Genomic DNA, 17,317 nt, shown 5'->3' with positions numbered 1-17,317 from the left:
GACTAAATGAAAAGATCAAGGAAAACGAGTTTCCACCGCAAAAGGAATTTGGATTGGAAGAGAGAAAAATATTGTATCGGGCCATGAGGCCCGTCGAAGCAGCCCCAACACGAACGGTGTTGCCCAGTCTCCACCACTGTAGCCACGTTTAGCTAACACAACAGACTGTAGGCACGTCACCGATCCGCGCCGAACCCAGTTCCGAATCCAGGGCCATCCATCTCGCATCCGACGTCAACCAAGCCCCCTCCCACGGATCCCTACCCCCTCCAGCTCGGCGATCCCCAATCCGACGTCTGAAACGAACCCTTCCAACGAAACCCAGCCCGTGAAAATCGAAATCCTCCCGCTCAAGCCCCAAACCAGCATCCCGCCCCCCCGCCTCCCGAATCCCACGCTCGCCTATAAATCTCGCCCGAAATCCTCATCGCCTCCTCACCAAACTCCACAGCGGCTCCAAATCTCTCCTGCTAGGCAGCTTCCACCTCCTCTCCGACGATGTCTGGGCGTGGCAAGGGCGGCAAGGGGCTCGGCAAGGGCGGCGCCAAGCGCCACCGGAAGGTGCTCCGCGACAACATCCAGGGCATCACCAAGCCGGCGATCCGGAGGCTCGCGAGGAGGGGCGGCGTGAAGCGTATCTCCGGGCTCATCTACGAGGAGACCCGCGGTGTGCTCAAGATCTTCCTCGAGAACGTCATCCGCGACGCCGTCACCTACACCGAGCACGCCCGCCGCAAGACCGTCACCGCCATGGACGTCGTCTACGCCCTCAAGCGCCAGGGCCGCACCCTCTACGGCTTCGGCGGCTGAGCGCCATCGGCGCGCCGGCTCACCTGACTCTGCTGCTTCCTGCTTTTCTCTGTAGTCGTGCTTCCAACTTCTAGTTTGTCTAGTGAGATCCAACTTCTAGTTGTAACTCCTATCGTTTCGTTTAGCTGCAATGGCAAGTTAATTCCAATCTCAGTAAAACCACCATGTCTGATTCTAGAAGGAAGAGAAATTGAGTGACAGCTGAAGTTAATTCTTATGGTGTATAGAACTGGAAGAACACTGCTGGTTTGTTCCCCAGAGTAGCGAAATCCAGCCTCTAGGCGCTTGATGTGTTTGTCCCTGTTCTGTTTTTTACTCCGATTCGCACTGTCGGCAGTTGGCCAGTAAACTGCATTTTTCTGAAACCTTGTTTCATACAAGAAAATATGCAACTTGAACAGCATCGACTTCTGTAGGAATTCCTGATCTTGACATTGTGACAATTCTCATCGTGTGACTCTTCTCTGATCCCTAGTAAAGAGAAAGCTTGGCCCAATTTATTTATTTGTGCAAATCATACATTCTCATCCTACTGCAACCGACATCTGGTGCAACCCACAAAGAATCGCTCCAGTTCCTCATTTTTGCACGATGGTTCGTTCCTCTTGTTTTTTAAATTTGTTTATTTATCGTCGCTGAATCCCTGTTTACCAAAGAAATCTTGTTTGTGCATGTATGAATATTCCACTACTGTTTTAGTTTGCTTAAGTCACAAGCTTACAAATCTGTTGCTAAACTGTTAAACGAAAACGAGATTGAATGAAAGTGAATGGACGATTAGTCATGTTTCTATTGATTCTTAAGTATATATATATTTGGAAGAGGTGCGAAAAAGAGGTGTTTGTTTGGAGGCATCCCTTCAGAATAGGTGCCTGGTGGCAATAGAGAGAGAGGAGACACGACTGTTCGGGGTTGGACACATCCCCTGAATTAATGTACTAATTAATTTCTAACACTCCCCCGTGTACAACACCGCTCCTTAAATGTTTTATTATTGAAAACTTCTTACATATAGGTCTTCCATCTTGAGAAATCTTCCAGATAATCTTGAGAGTCTCGCCCAAAAATCCTGTGGGAAAAATATGAGAATAGAGTAGATATGTTGCTAAAACTCCTTCAAACCCAATGGGAAAAATAAGGAGAAAATGATGCAACATATGATGATCATTGTTTCTTGATAACTCATATGAGAAAACCTTTGAACAAGGAGAAAACTCATTGATAAGTTTAGAGAACAATTAATATGTCTTGAGTACTTCCTTTAAAAACCCCGGTAGGGAAAATAGAAAGTATGACATATGATCTTTGAGAATATATTACCTCACTAAAAACCATTATGAGAAACTTGAGAGAAAACTCATAAGGGAAAATAGTACAATCGTACATGCCATTGAAAACTCCTTTGAAACCCAGTGAGAAAAATACAAGGAGAAAATGATATGGCATATAAAGACACTTGTGTTTATATTATCTCGTTAAAAACCTTTATGAGAAACCATTATGGAAAAACTCATCAAGAGAAAAAGAGTACAATATGTGCAATCTGATGATTGTTAATAGGTTATAGTCTGGGAGATTACTCCCCCTGAACTTTGCAGATATGGAGGATGTCACATACCAATGCCATTGACATGAACATGAGATTGTGTATAATCTGTTGGATTATCACAATATTTTGTTTGCAAATTATTTTGCTCAACTTTCTATAATCCATGAGGATAAGTAATTTCTGAGCAATGTGATTTATGACATTGCTCTTCATATAACCTGTAGGTATTGAGTAACACAAGTGGAAATATCTTGATAAATCAAGTTATGTGATTCTGATGAATCTCAACCACACGATTTTGAGTGTGGTTAATCATTCTGCCAAGCCATACATATTTTTGCAATGCTTTAGGATAAAGCAATTATGTCAGAATGATAAGTGGAAATAACCATTAAAATCCATTTATATGACTTCCATGTGAAGGCTATTCCAGCAAATTCAGTCATTGATATGGCGTCATTGGGATCAAATAAAAAGCCAATATCATGGTCATATCTTCTATTTCCTGATGAAAATATCCAAGATTTACTGTAATCTTTAGATATAAGATGACAATACTTATATCAACCATATACCTTTTGTTGGGAGTTGCAGTCCGAATAAAGATAGCAAATATAGTGTCAGGCCTGACGTAGTTTGCAAGTATACGAGTGCTTTGACATTAATGAAATATAGAACTTCAGGTCCTAGTATCACTTCATTATCACCCCTAGGTATGAATGGATTTGTACCTTGTCAAAGGTAGTATGACCATACATGTCTTTTTTTGTTGTGATATATCCACATTGAACTTCTCGTATATGTTTTGGATATATGTAGACTGATACGCATTCTTGATAGAATGCTCAAGTTGTAAACTTAAGCCAAATTTGGTTGAATCCAAATTTTTCGTCTTGAGATGATTTTATGTATGTTTAGGTCTTGTACAGATATTGATGATGAAATCATCAATATACACTGAGGTGATATAAGGAATTCAAATTTGGTATTCCTTTGTTAACACATAAACAATCATCATTGATTAATCCTTCGGAAGAAGAAAATCATTTAGTCGGTAGTACCATATGATTTTCGACATTTTTGAGCCATAGAGTGACTTCTGAAATTTTACACAAATATGTTGCGATTTATTTTGGAATTGGAATTGTAAGCCCATCAGGGACTTCGTTATAAATTTCCAAAACGAGTAACTCATATGAGTATGTAGTTACTGCATCCATTAACTGCATGGATAATATTATTTGTACTGCCAATGATATTTATTATCAAAACTTAATTCCACTCATACCAGGAGTGTATGTAACATCATAATTTGATGTCGGGTCTCTGCGTGAACCCTTTTGCTACAAGCCTCACTTTTTCACCACCTCATTGACTTTGTCTATGAATGAGAAGTTTTTAGTATTCCATATGGAAGATACTTATGAAGAGTATGTATTAGTATGGTAAATACCACTCTTTGATGAGCGAATGTTATTCTTCATTACTTGCTTCCTTTTATGTGAACCAATATGAGTACAAGAGGCACTCTACCATGGATTTTGGTTCAGGGCCCAAAAGGTTTTAGCAATTTTCAGAAGAAATATATGTCGACAAATGTAGACTTATGTTATATGATTCTGGAGGAATCAATGAAATTTGTGGAAATGTATTTATTCCTTTTAACTCCTTGTGATTTCCTACAACAATGGAGTCAAGGTGTTTCGATGTCCCGACACGAAAAAATTTGTGCACATTTATGTCGGGCTTTGGATGATGAGCATCCAGTGAGGTGTTCTTTCAACTTGATGTTGAATTACATTTACTGGTTGAGGATTTGATTTCCTCTATTTCCGCGGAAGCATATGCGAGATTATATCTCGTGTGGTCAGATTTCTCCCCCTCTTGCTCTCATTTTGGGAGAAGAGTGGTTTATCATCTATTTCCACGCTTTCTAACACTTTACTACAGGAATATAATTGAGTAACACCTTTGTCATCAGTAAATGTATGTGGCAGATTTGCAATGTGTTGCAAATATGTGATTCTAAACTTCTTGTTCAGATTCTTTGAGTACGCGGATATAAGGACTGAATGTGAATACTATTTCTAATTTATTTCTTGGCATTCTTTGTGGTACTTATCTCCCCCTAATGTGAGAAATGTCCTTATTGCTGATGCAATCAGCATACGGGCTATGAATAATTTTGATGGACGAATAAATTTTTATTCCTCACATAGATCCCTATTTTTTTTGTGAGAGCCCATTGATGTATGCTGGAGTGGTGATATCGGTATGTAACCAAATTATCGCAGATAGGAAATATTTTGTTGATTTCCACGTAATTACTACAAGGGAAAATAGTATGCTATGTAGTTGGTATGATTTATATCATACTTACGGTGTGTAATGTCGTATTTGTCTAGCATGAGGCTTGTAAATTACAATTCTATAAGTTTGGTCATATTATTAATTTCACTATCTTTGATAAGATATTTAACTAAACCATTCTGGGTATGTACATAAAGTATTATGTATAATCAGACATTGCTTGTGGAATGAGTTCAACGAAGTTGTCCATTCGAATGGATTTATCCCTTGTTTAGGATAACTTGCTCTTACTTTGCGAATTTGAGCAATTAATTTAGTTATATCATTCATGGTTTTGTGTGAGAAGAGACACACTTGAAATCATTTTATAAATGTTTCCCTGAGTACCATGAAGTATTTATATAATACCACATAATGGTTGAGTAATCCACACATCTTCTGAATGTGTTCAAGGAAGAATGAGTTGACTCATTTAGAATTGTAAGGTGAGAGTTCCTTAAATTAATTTCCCCTATGGCACATGTGGTGCACATAAAATCTGATGATTTGGGAAATTTTGCAACTTGTTAAGTTGTGACCAATAGAATTGTCAATAATTTTCTAATCAACCCCAAACCAGGATTGTAAGGCTTAAAGCCAAATATTTTGTAAGATTTAGAAAATTATTTTTCACGCAACAAAACTGAGTATGAATCGATTCATACATTCAAAATTTATCAAATATAATGTCCAAGAAATAGGATATTGGACATTTATACTACATGTAGTAGTACAACTATAGGCAAACAATATTTTTAGAATAATCGAGATATTACATGAGGTCTCCCATATTACTGAAAAAAGAATTATGCAAACATATCATAGGCGCAAACGAATTGATCATTCTTTTATTGCACTATATTTTTGGTTCTCCTTCTGATGAAGATTCGAGAACATCATTTACCAGAATAGTTTTTGGTCGTATGTTTGCAAATTTTCAAATACCCCAATGAACTTATTTGCCTTTTAATAAACGCATGGTGTGGTTTGACCATATGTTTGAGGGTTTGGTAATCATATGTACGATATTTATGTAACCACACATTTGACAAACTTAAGAGTTGTCTTTGTGATCATTTGGAAATGATCACTTCCCAATTAAAAGACAATTCTGTCATTGGTTGTCTTTAGCCTCCACTTTACTTTGAATTCCACATGGTTCTATTTGTGACCATTCCAAATGTGCTCATGGCAACATGTTTCTCTTAAGGGAAATATTCAAGGTGAATAAATATTCATACATTTATGTACTTAGCTTGAGAATCAAGTGAAGTTGGTTACATATAAAATGCAATATGTACATACATTGCTATTAAGAGAATAGCCATAAAATATTTTCCTGAAGGTGGAGTTATAGTGGCAATAATACCACGGGTGGATACAACGACTGATGTCGTAAATCATTATACAATAAATAATATCACCTAACATGTACTTAATGTATTTGGAAATGTCAACCATGCTTACTTGAGGATGCTAATGCATTTATTTAATTTACTTCTAGGAGTAAGTGGCATCTATGAATAAATGATTTGTTTGAGAACAATCATGGCCAAGGTGATCCTTGGTGAACCTGGGTGTATGCTTGAGTTCAACACATGTGATGACATTATTGCTAATGTTTTGGACTTCATTCTCGAGGAAGTGTGTGACTTTAGAGTCACGGCCAAAAACATAGACTTTGCAATTTTAACATTGCTTTGTCACTATGAAAATAACAACCACAATGTGATGTGGATCTTGCAATAGTGTTTGAGACACTCGCTATAAATTATGGCATCCATCTTGATGGATGGACGGCACTTTTAATTAGAAATAGTGACGTAGGCTCCATTGCCATGTATTTTACCAATGTAATAAAAGGTAATCATTGGAGTATGCAAATATTTGTATAATTCACTATGACGTACTCAAACAAAATGAGGCTTGAATAATTGATATTGGTAGATAATACCATTCAATATGAAATAATCATGCATGAATTTACTATGATAGTAAATCATTTAGTGAACAACAACAATTGCTTCAGAGGAGAAAATTTTAGTACGGCTGATGCCATATAGCAATATGTGTAGACCTCAATTTATATACGATAACAGTTTAAAGATAATCACCAATATGGCGTAGATCTTGCAGTAATAGAGAACATAGTCTAACTTTTGTCAGTACATGTTCATAATTCTATTACCTTATGTTATGCTATATTTTAAAAAATAAATTTAAAGGTAATCATCTGTGAGAATGACATGGTGTAGACCTTGCAATAGTGATGGGATAATCTGCAAATTAAGCAGTAGATACCATTGATGCCTTGTGATTCACAATTAAATGTATGTAGTCATATTGAGTATGACACTTCATAATCATTATTTTTGATTTCGTCAATATTTGCAGGGAAATTTAATTCCAATTACGAATATATAGTTATTGTATTAAAATGACATATCATAGAAAAATGTTGAGGCTAGTATTTGGAAATGCCATAAATTTCAAAGGCGTGTGTGAAATGAAGCAAAATATTCATTTCACAACAATTTTCTACGAAAATACATGCAATATATGAAGATCTGAGGGCTTCAAATAGCAATTTTACTTGTTGTAAAATGATGCATAATTATATTTTATGCAATTTAGGAATACATTTGTTCTAAAGCCATGTGCTTCAAATGCAGTTTATGATAGCAACCGAAAGGTCAAAGTGCTACAAACAATTAGCCTGAGGGCTAGGCTATGCAGTCCAAAGAATCAAATGGTTGGTTCATAAAATATTAAACGAGAGAGCTTAACCCTAAAGATCTATTAATCCGTGTGTTGAACATAAATTTGTACGGACATACACATAATTGCCATATAGTTTGAGATATATCCTGTATATTAGAACAAGCCAAGGGTTCAAAGAAAAATATAGATAGTTTCCGTTATTAACACAAACTTGATGGACCAAATTAAAAAATGACATATGGATAAGAATTCCCCGATCCTTATCTCGTGGTTGTGACTCGGTCCATGGAAAACACTGCCGCTCGCCAAGTTAGGATTCCCTGTGGGGAATTTTTCTAGTCGCTGTCTTCCTTGGTGGTTGGGAACTCCGGTGTGGTTCGTCAATGGACGCCGCTTAGAGATGACGACGATGTGCCGGACCTCGAGGGCCTTTGCGGCTGCGTGCTGGTGGTGCAGGCGGTCTCGGCCACAGCTTAGCGCGGGCGAGCGCAGCCACGACCCGTCGACGGCATGGCACAGAGATTGTGAGCGCCACCACGGCCACGCAGCGGCCTGGCGCAGAGCGGTCGCGTGCGAGGGTGGCCACGGCATGGCCCTGCTGGCCATGGCACGAGCGAGCGCGACCACGGCTCGACGTCTGATGTTTGCTGTGTATCCCTTGCAACGGCGCCAGAAATAGTTGTGTCGACGGCACCAGGAATCCTTCAGCTACGGCTACGCCTTAAGGGACTTCCTAGGCAAAGTAAAAATTTGCACCCAACGCTATGAAGGGGTTGTCAATCCCTTATAGATTGTTTGCCAAGTGAGAACTGAAAGCAACAAAGTAACAAAGCAAAGTAAAAGCGGATTTGTAAACGATGGATGTGAATAGACCCCGGGGCCGTAGTGTTTACTAGTGGCTTCTCTCATGAAAGAAAGTAGACGGTGGTTGAACAAATTACTGTCGAGCAATTGATAGAACTGTGCAGAGTCGTGACGATATCTATGCAATGATTATTTCTATAGGCATCACGTCCGAAACAAGTAGACCGATACTTTCTGCATCTACTACTATTACTGCACACGTCTACCGCTATCCAGCATGCATCTAGTGTATTAAGTCCATAAGAACAGAGTAACACCTTAAGCAAGATGACATGATGTAGAGGGATAATCTCAAACCAATTATAAAACCCCCATCTTTTTACCCTTGATGGCAATTGCTTGATGTGTGCCTTGCTGCCCCTGATGTCACTGGGAAAGGTCACCACATGGCAGAACCCAAAACCAAGCACTTCTCCCATTGCAAGAATCATAGATCTAGTTGGCCAAACAAAACCCAAGACTCGGAGAGACTTACAAGGATATCAAATCATGCATATAAGAAATCAGCAAAGACTCAAATATATATCATAGATAATCTGATCACAAGTCCACAATTCATCGAATCTCGACAAACACACCGCCAAAGAAGATTACATCGAATAGATCTCCATGAAGATCATGGAGAACTTTGTATTAAAGATCCAAGAGAGAGAAGAAGCCATCTAGCTACTAAGTACGGACCCGTAGGTCTGAAGTGAACTACTCACGAGTCATTGGAGGGACGATGATGATGATGAAGAAGCCCTCCAACTCCAAAGTCCCCTCCGGCAGGGCACCGGGAAGGGTCTCTAGATGAGATCTCGCGAAAACGGAAGCTTGCGGCGGCGGAAAAGTATTTTCGAGGCTCCCCTGATTTTTTGCGGAATATTTGGGAATTTATAGGCCAAATACCTAGGTCAAGGGGCGGCCTGGGAGGCCACAAGCGTGCCCACCGCCGCCTCCCCTGGTGGCGGAGTGGGGGCTTGTGGGCTCCCTGGAGCCCACCTGGCTTGGCCCAAAAGCCCCCTGGACTTCTTCCGTTCGGGAAAAAATCATTTCGGGGTTTTTCTTCCGTTTGGACTCTGTTTCAAAATGAGATCTGAAAAGAGTCAAAAACACGGAAAAAACAGGAACTGGCACTTGGCACTGAATTAATAAGTTAGTCCCAAAAAGATATAAAAAGGTACATAAAACATACAAAGAAGGCAAGATAACAGCGTGAAATTATCAAAAATACAGATACGTTTGAGACGTATCAAGCATCCCCAAGCTTAACTCCTGCTTGTCCTCGAGTAGGGAAGTGATAAGAATGAATTTTTGATGCTTTCATGCTACCTAGCATAGGTGTCCTTTGTAATTCCTCTTATGTGACGTGAATGTTCAAATCCATTAGATTCAAAACAATAGTTTGCTATTGACGTGGAAACGATAATAATTCAAGCAAACTAGCAAAGTAATCATGAACTTTTAAAATAACAAGGCCAAAAGAAAGTTATCCCTACAAAAGCATATAGTCTGGCTATGCTCAATCATCATTGCACAACGAATTTAAATCATGCACAACCCCAGTATTGGCCAAGTAATTGTTTCACACCTTTACTTTCTCAAACATTTTCAACTCTCACGCAATACATGAGCGTGAGCCATGGTTATAGCACTATAGATGGTGTGGAATGTGGTGGAGTTTGCAAGACAAAAAAGGAGAAGATAGTCACATTAACTAGGCATATCAATGAGCTGTGGAGATGCTCATCAATAGATATCAATGTGAATGAGTAGGGATTGCCATACAAATGATGCACTAGAGCTACAAGTATGTGAAAGCTCTTAAAGAAAACTAGTGGGTGTGCATCCAACTTGCTTGCTCACGAAGACCTAAGGCAAATTTGAGGAAGCCTATCATTGGAATATACAAGCCAAGTTATATAATGAAAATTTCTCACTAGCTATATGGTGGTGACAAAACGAGAGACTCTCAATCATGAAGATCATGGTGCTCAATATGCACAAGTGTGGAAAAAGTGGTAGCATTGTCCCTTCTCTCTTTTTCTCTCATTTTTTTTATTTTGGTGGGCTCTTTGGCCTCTTTTATTTCCTCACATGGGACAATGCTCCAATAATGATGATCATCACACTTTCAACTCAAAACTTAGAGCAATTATGACTCTATATGGAATGCCTTCGGTAGTGTACCGTGGAAATGATCTAGCATGGCATAGACATCAATGGAAACATCATGCTAGCTATCTTACGATCGTGCAAAGGCAATGTGGACGTGGTGGCACATGTCATGGTGGTAGTTGCATGGCAATATATTTCGGAATGACTTTGAAAAAGCCATAGTAGGTAGGTATGGTGACTGTTTTGAGGGAGGCTAATGGTGGGTTTTATGTACCGGCGAAAGTTGCACGACACTAAGAAGATAGTGATGGTAGAAGGTGAAAGTGCATCTAAACCATGGTCCCAACATTAGTCATGAAGAACTCATATACTTGTTGCGAAAGTTTTATTAGTAATCGAAACAAAGCATTCAACGCATACTCCTAGGGGAAGGGTTGGTAGGTATAAACCATCGCGTGATCCCGACCGCCACACAAAGGATGACAATCAATATACTAATCATGCTCAGATTTCATCACATAGAGGTTCACCATACGTGCATGCTATGGGAATCACTAATTTCAACACAAGTATTTCTAGATCCACAACACCTTACTAGCATGACTTCAATATTACCATAACCACAACTCAAAACTAATTAAGATGAATCAAACTTCTCTAACTATTCAATGCACATGAAGGTGGAAGTTTTCGTATCCCTTTGGATAACTACCCCTTTTGAGACTACTTTCAAAGCATAGATCAACTACCAAGCCACGCACCGCTGATCTCTAAAAGATATAAGTGAAGCACATAGAGCAAAAGTATCTAGCTCAAAAGATATAAGTGAAGCACATGTGAGCTGAATTGTCTACCAAAAGATATAAGTGAAGCTCGGCAAAATCATGGTGTGTGCATGTCTCCCTCTCTAGGTGTGCAGCAAGGATGATTGTGACACAACAAAAATAAAAGACTCCTACGATACAATACGCTCCAAGCAAAAACACATAACATGTGGTGAATAAAAATATAGGCCCAAGTAACGTTACCGATGGATTGAAGACGAGAGAGGGGATGCCTTCCCGGGGCATCCCCAAGCTTAGGCTTTTACGGCATCCTTGAATCTCTTGGGGTGCCTTGGGCATACCCATGCTTGAGCTCTTGCCACTCTTTATCTCTTTGTCCATAAGAACTTCACCCAAAACTTGAAAACTTCACAACATGAAACTTAAACAGAAACTCGTGATAACATTAGTACAAGAAAGCAAACCACCACTTCCTTAGGTACTGTAGAAAACTTAAATTCTACTTGTGCTGATGTTGGGTTACTGTACTTTCAATCTTCCATGGCTAATACCCCCGATACTATCCATAGTTTCATCAAAATAAGCAACCAACACAACAAAAACAGAATCTGTTAACAGCAGACCAGTCTGTAGCAATCTGTATATTTCGTATACCTCTGGTACTTAAAAGATTCTGAAAAATTACGACAGTCTGAAGAATTTGCGTAGCAATCAGCAGCAAAAAGAATCAACTCAAAAGCTTTTACAAAAAAAAACGGAAATTCTTTTCGTGAGCATAAAGTTTCTGTCTTTTTCCAGCATGACCAAACGATCATCCCCAAGACTAATAATAACGGTTTTGCTTGGCTGAAATGCAAAAAGAAACACAAAAAACACAATCATAACATAATTATGAAAGTGTGGAAAACACAAAACAGAAAGAAAAATGATAGATTCGTTGGGTTGCCTCCCAACAAGCGCTTTTGTTTAACGCCCTTAGCTAGGCATTCAATGATGCTCACAGAAAAGACAAGAGTTGAAGCACAACGAGAGCATCATAAAGCATGTGAAAATCACATCTAAGTCTAACATACTTCCTATGCATAGGCATTTTATAGGAAAACATATTGTCAATACAACCAATAGTTGCCATATGCAAGGAAGAAGAAAGAGACAATAGCAATCTCAACATAATGAGAGGTAAATTGGTAACATGAAAGTTTCTACCACAATATTTTCCTCTCTCATAGCAATTACATGTGGGATCATATTCAAATTCAACAATATTGCTATCCCATAGGATATTCTTTTCATGATCCACATGCATGCAAAGTTGACGTTCTTCAAAAATAGTGAGGTTATCATCAAATAAAGTCATGACTTCTCCAATGCCACTTTCAGTATTGTTGCACATATCATATTCATCATGAGGTTTGAACAAATTTTCAAGATCATAAGAAAGATCATCACCCCAATCATGATTATTGCAATAAGTAGTGGTCATAGCAAAACTAGCATCCCAAAGCTTAGGGTTTTGCATATTTTTAGCATGATTGTCACTAATAGGATTTATAGTGAAATCATTGCAATCATGCTTTTCATCCAAGGAGCTCTCGTGAATCACTTCATGACTTTCTTTCTCACAATTTTCAGATTCACGCATCTTACGCAAAACTCCAAAGAAATAGTCAATTGCCCTCAACTCACTAGCAATTTGTTCCACACGAGTGGGTCTGTGAAAGAGACTAGCAAGTGGATGAGGATCCATATCACTAGATTTTCAGCAAGCGAAGATGCAAGCATATTGAGGGCACATGGCACACAAGCGAACAGAAAGCAAGCGAGAAAAAAAGGCGAACGAAAAAGGCAAAGGAGAAAGGCAAATGAAAACGGCAAATGTGAAGTGGGGGAGAGGAAAACGAGAGGCAACTAGCAACAAAAGGAAATGCAAGAGAAGAGTTTGTGAGACCTACTTGGATAGATCTTGACTTCTCCTCCCCGGCAACGGCGCCAGAAATACTTCTGATGTTTGCTGTGTATCCATTGCAACGACGCCAGAAATAGTTGTGTCGACGACACCAGGAATCCTTCAGCTACGGCTACACCTTAAGGGACTTTCTAGGCAAGTATGCAAAGGATTTCCCCCGTGGCCTTGGAGCCTTGCATTGGTGTTCCCTCTAAGCGGAAAGGGTGATGTAGCACAGCGACGGTAAGTATTTCCCTCAGTTTGAGAACCAAGGTATCAATCCGGCGGAGGAGTATCTCAAGATCCTGCACAAACACAAAAACTTGCACACAACGCTATGAAGGGGTTGTCAATCCCTTACAGATTGTTTGCCAAGTGAGAACTGAGAGCAACAAAGTAACAAAGCAAAGTAAAAGCGGAGTTGTAAATGTTGGGGAACGTCGCATGGGAAACAAAAATTTTCCTACGCGCACGAAGACCTATCATGGTGATGTCCATCTACGAGAGGGGATCAGTGATCTACGTACCCTTGTAGACCGTACAGCAGAAGCGTTAGAGAACGCGGTTGATGTAGTGGAACATCCTCACGTCCCTCGATCCGCCCCGCGAACAATCCCGCGATCAGTCCCACGATCTAGCACCGAACGGACGGCACCTCCGCGTTCAGCACACGTACAGCTCGACGATGATCTCGGCCTTCTTGATCCAGCAAGAGATACGGATAGGTAGAAGAGTTCTCCGGCAGCGTGACGGCGCTCCAGAGGTTGGTGATGACCTTGTCTCAGCAGGGCTCCGCCCGAGCTCCGCAGAAACGCGATCTAGAGGAAAAACCGTGGAGGTATGTGGTCGGGCTGCCGTGGAAAAGTCGTCTCAAATCAGCCCTAAAACCTCCGTATACATAGGTGGGAGGGAGGGGGCCTTGCCTTGGGGTCCAAGGACCCTCAAGGGGGTCGACCGAGCCAAGGGGGAGGACTCTCCCCCCCAAACCGAGTTGGACTAGGTTTGGTGGGAGGGAGTCCCCCTCCCTTCCCACCTCCTCCTTTTTTTTTCCTTTTTTCCTTTGATTTCTTATCCTTGGTGCATAGGGCCCTTTTGGGCTGTCCCACCAGCCCACCAAGGGCTGGTGCGCCACCCTTATGGCCTATGGGCTTCCCCGGGGTGGGTTGCCCCCCCGGTGAACTCCCGGAACCCATTCGTCATTCCCGGTACATTCCCGGTAACTCCGAAAACCTTCCGGTAATCAAATGAGGTCATCCTATATATCAATCTTCGTTTCCGGACCATTCCGGAAACCCTCGTGACGTCCGTGATCTCATCCGGGACTCCGAACAACATTCGGTAACCAACCATATAACTCAAATACGCATAAAACAACGTTGAACCTTAAGTGTGCAGACCCTGCGGGTTCGAGAACTATGTAGACATGACCCGAGAGACTCCTCGGTCAATATCCAATAGCGGGACCTGGATGCCCATATTGGATCCTACATATTCTACGAAGATCTTATCGTTTGAACCTCAGTGCCAAGGATTCGTATAATCCCGTATGTCATTCCCTTTGTCCTTCGGTATGTTACTTGCTCGAGATTCGATCGTTAGTATCCGCATACCTATTTCAATCTCGTTTACCGGCAAGTCTCTTTACTCGTTCCGTAATACAAGATCCCGCAACTTACACTAAGTTACATTGCTTGCAAGGCTTGTGTGTGATGTTATATTACCGAGTGGGCCCCGAGATACCTCTCGGTCACACGGAGTGACAAATCCCAGTCTTGATCCATACTAACTCAACTAACACCTTCGGAGATACCTGTAGAGCATCTTTATAGTCACCCAGTTACGTTGCGACGTTTGATACACACAAAGCATTCCTCCGGTGTCAGTGAGTTATATGATCTGATGGTCATAGGAATAAATACTTGACACGCAGAAAACAGTAGCAACAAAATGACACGATCAACATGCTACGTCTATTAGTTTGGGTCTAGTCCATCACGTGATTCTCCCAATGACGTGATCCAGTTATCAAGCAACAACACCTTGTTCATAATCAGAAGACACTGACTATCATTGATCAATTGGCTAGCCAACTAGAGGCATGCTAGGGACGGTGTTTTGTCTATGTATCCACACATGTAAATGAGTCTTCATTCAATACAATTATAGCATGGATAATAAACTATTATCTTGATACAGGAGTTATAATAATAACTATATTTATTATTGCCTCTAGGGCATAATTCCAACAGTCTCCCACTTGCACTAGAGTCAATAATCTATCCCTCACATCACCATGTGAATTACATTGTAATAAATCTAACACCCATACAGTTCTGGTGTCGATCATGTTTTGGCCGTGGAAGAGGTTTAGTCAGCGGGTCTGCTACATTCAGATCCGTGTGCACTTTGCATATATTTACGTCCTCTTCCTCGACGTAGTCGCGGATGAGGTTGAAGCGTCGTTTGATGTGTCTGGTCTTCTTGTGAAACCGTGGTTCCTTTGCTAAGGCAATGGCACCAGTGTTGTCACAGAACAAGGTTATTGGATCCAGTGCACTTGGCACCACTCCAAGATCCGTCATGAACTGCTTCATCCAGACACCCTCCTTAGCCGCCTCCGAGGCAGCCATGTACTCCGCTTCACATGTAGAATCTGCTACGACGCTTTGCTTGGAACTGCACCAGCTTACTGCACCCCCATTAAGAATAAATACGTATCTGGTTTGCGACTTAGAGTCGTCCGGATCTGTGTCAAAGCTTGCATCGACGTAACCTTTTACGGCGAGCTCTTCGTCACCTCCATACACGAGAAACATCTCCTTAGTCCTTTTCAGGTACTTCAGGATATTCTTGACCGCTGTCCAGTGATCCACTCCTGGATTACTCTGGAACCTACCTGCCATACTTATGGCCAGGCTAACATCCGGTCTAGTGCACAGCATCGCATACATGATAGAACCTATGGCTGAAGCATAGGGGACGGAGCGCATATGCTCTCTATCTTCATCAGTTGCTGGGCACTGAGTCTTACTCAATCTCGTACCTTGTAAAACTGGCAAGAACCCTTTCTTCGACTGTTCCATTTTGAACCTCTTCAAAACTTTATCAAGGTATGTGCTTTGTGAAAGTCCTATCAGGCGTTTTGATCTATCCCTATAGATCTTAATGCCTAGAATGTAAGCAGCTTCTCCTAGGTCCTTCATAGAGAAACTTTTATTCAAGTAACCTTTTATGCTCTCCAAAAGCTCTACGTTGTTTCCAATCAGTAATATGTCATCCACATATAATATTAGAAACGCCACAGAGCTCCCACTCACTTTCTTGTAAATACAAGATTCTCCAACCACTTGTATAAACCCAAATGCTTTGATCACCTCATCAAAGCGTTTGTTCCAACTCCGAGATGCTTGCACCAGTCCATAAATGGATCGCTGGAGCTTGCACACCTTGTCAGCATTTTTAGGATCGACAAAACCTTCGGGTTTCATCATATACAACTCTTCCTTAAGGAAACCGTTAAGGAACGCCGTTTTGACATCCATCTGCCAGATTTCATAATCGAAAAATGCAGCTATTGCTAACATGATTCTGACGGACTTAAGCATCGCTACGGGTGAGAAAGTCTCATCGTAGTCAACTCCTGGAACTTGTGAAAAACCCTTTGCCACAAGTCGTGCTTTATAAACGGTCACATTACCGTCAGCGTCCGTCTTCTTCTTAAAGATCCATTTGTTCTGAATAGCCTTGCGGCCCTCAGGTAGTATCTCCAAAGTCCACACTTTGTTCTCATACATGGATCCTATCTCGGATTTCATGGCTTCTAGCCATTTGTTGGAATCTGGGCCCACCATTGCTTCTTCATAATTTGCAGGTTCATTGTTGTCTAACAACATGATTGATAAGACGGGATTACCGTACCACTCTGGAGCAGCGCGTGATCTCGTCGACCTGCGTGGTTCAACAGAAACTTGAACTGGAGTTTCATGATCATCATCATTAACTTCCTCCTCAACCGGCGTCGCAACGACAGAGGTTTCCCCTTGCCCTGCGCCACCATCCAGAGGGATGAGAGGTTCGACAACCTCGTCAAGTTCTATCTTCCTCCCACTCAATTCTCTCGAGAGAAACTCCTTCTCGAGAAAAGCTCCGTTTTTAGCAACAAACACTTTGCCCTCGGATTTGAGATAGAAGGTG

The 17,317-nt window shown here is 41.0% G+C and overlaps 1 protein-coding gene across 1 annotated transcript; it reads left to right on the top strand.

Moving 5' to 3' along the window:
* Positions 1-424: 424 nt before the first annotated feature.
* LOC123402645 (histone H4) lies at positions 425-1,025 on the top strand. The gene has a single exon (XM_045096576.1). It carries the CDS (start codon positions 499-501, stop codon positions 808-810), a length of 312 nt encoding a protein of 103 aa, XP_044952511.1. The 5' UTR covers positions 425-498; the 3' UTR covers positions 811-1,025.
* The last annotated feature ends 16,292 nt before the right edge of the window (positions 1,026-17,317 follow it).

Source organism: Hordeum vulgare, chromosome 6H (assembly GCF_904849725.1).
Source record: "Hordeum vulgare subsp. vulgare chromosome 6H, MorexV3_pseudomolecules_assembly, whole genome shotgun sequence".
Lineage (NCBI taxonomy): Eukaryota > Viridiplantae > Streptophyta > Magnoliopsida > Poales > Poaceae > Hordeum > Hordeum vulgare.
Note: the sequence above shows the minus strand (reverse complement) of the source record. Positions and strands in the feature narration are given on the sequence as shown.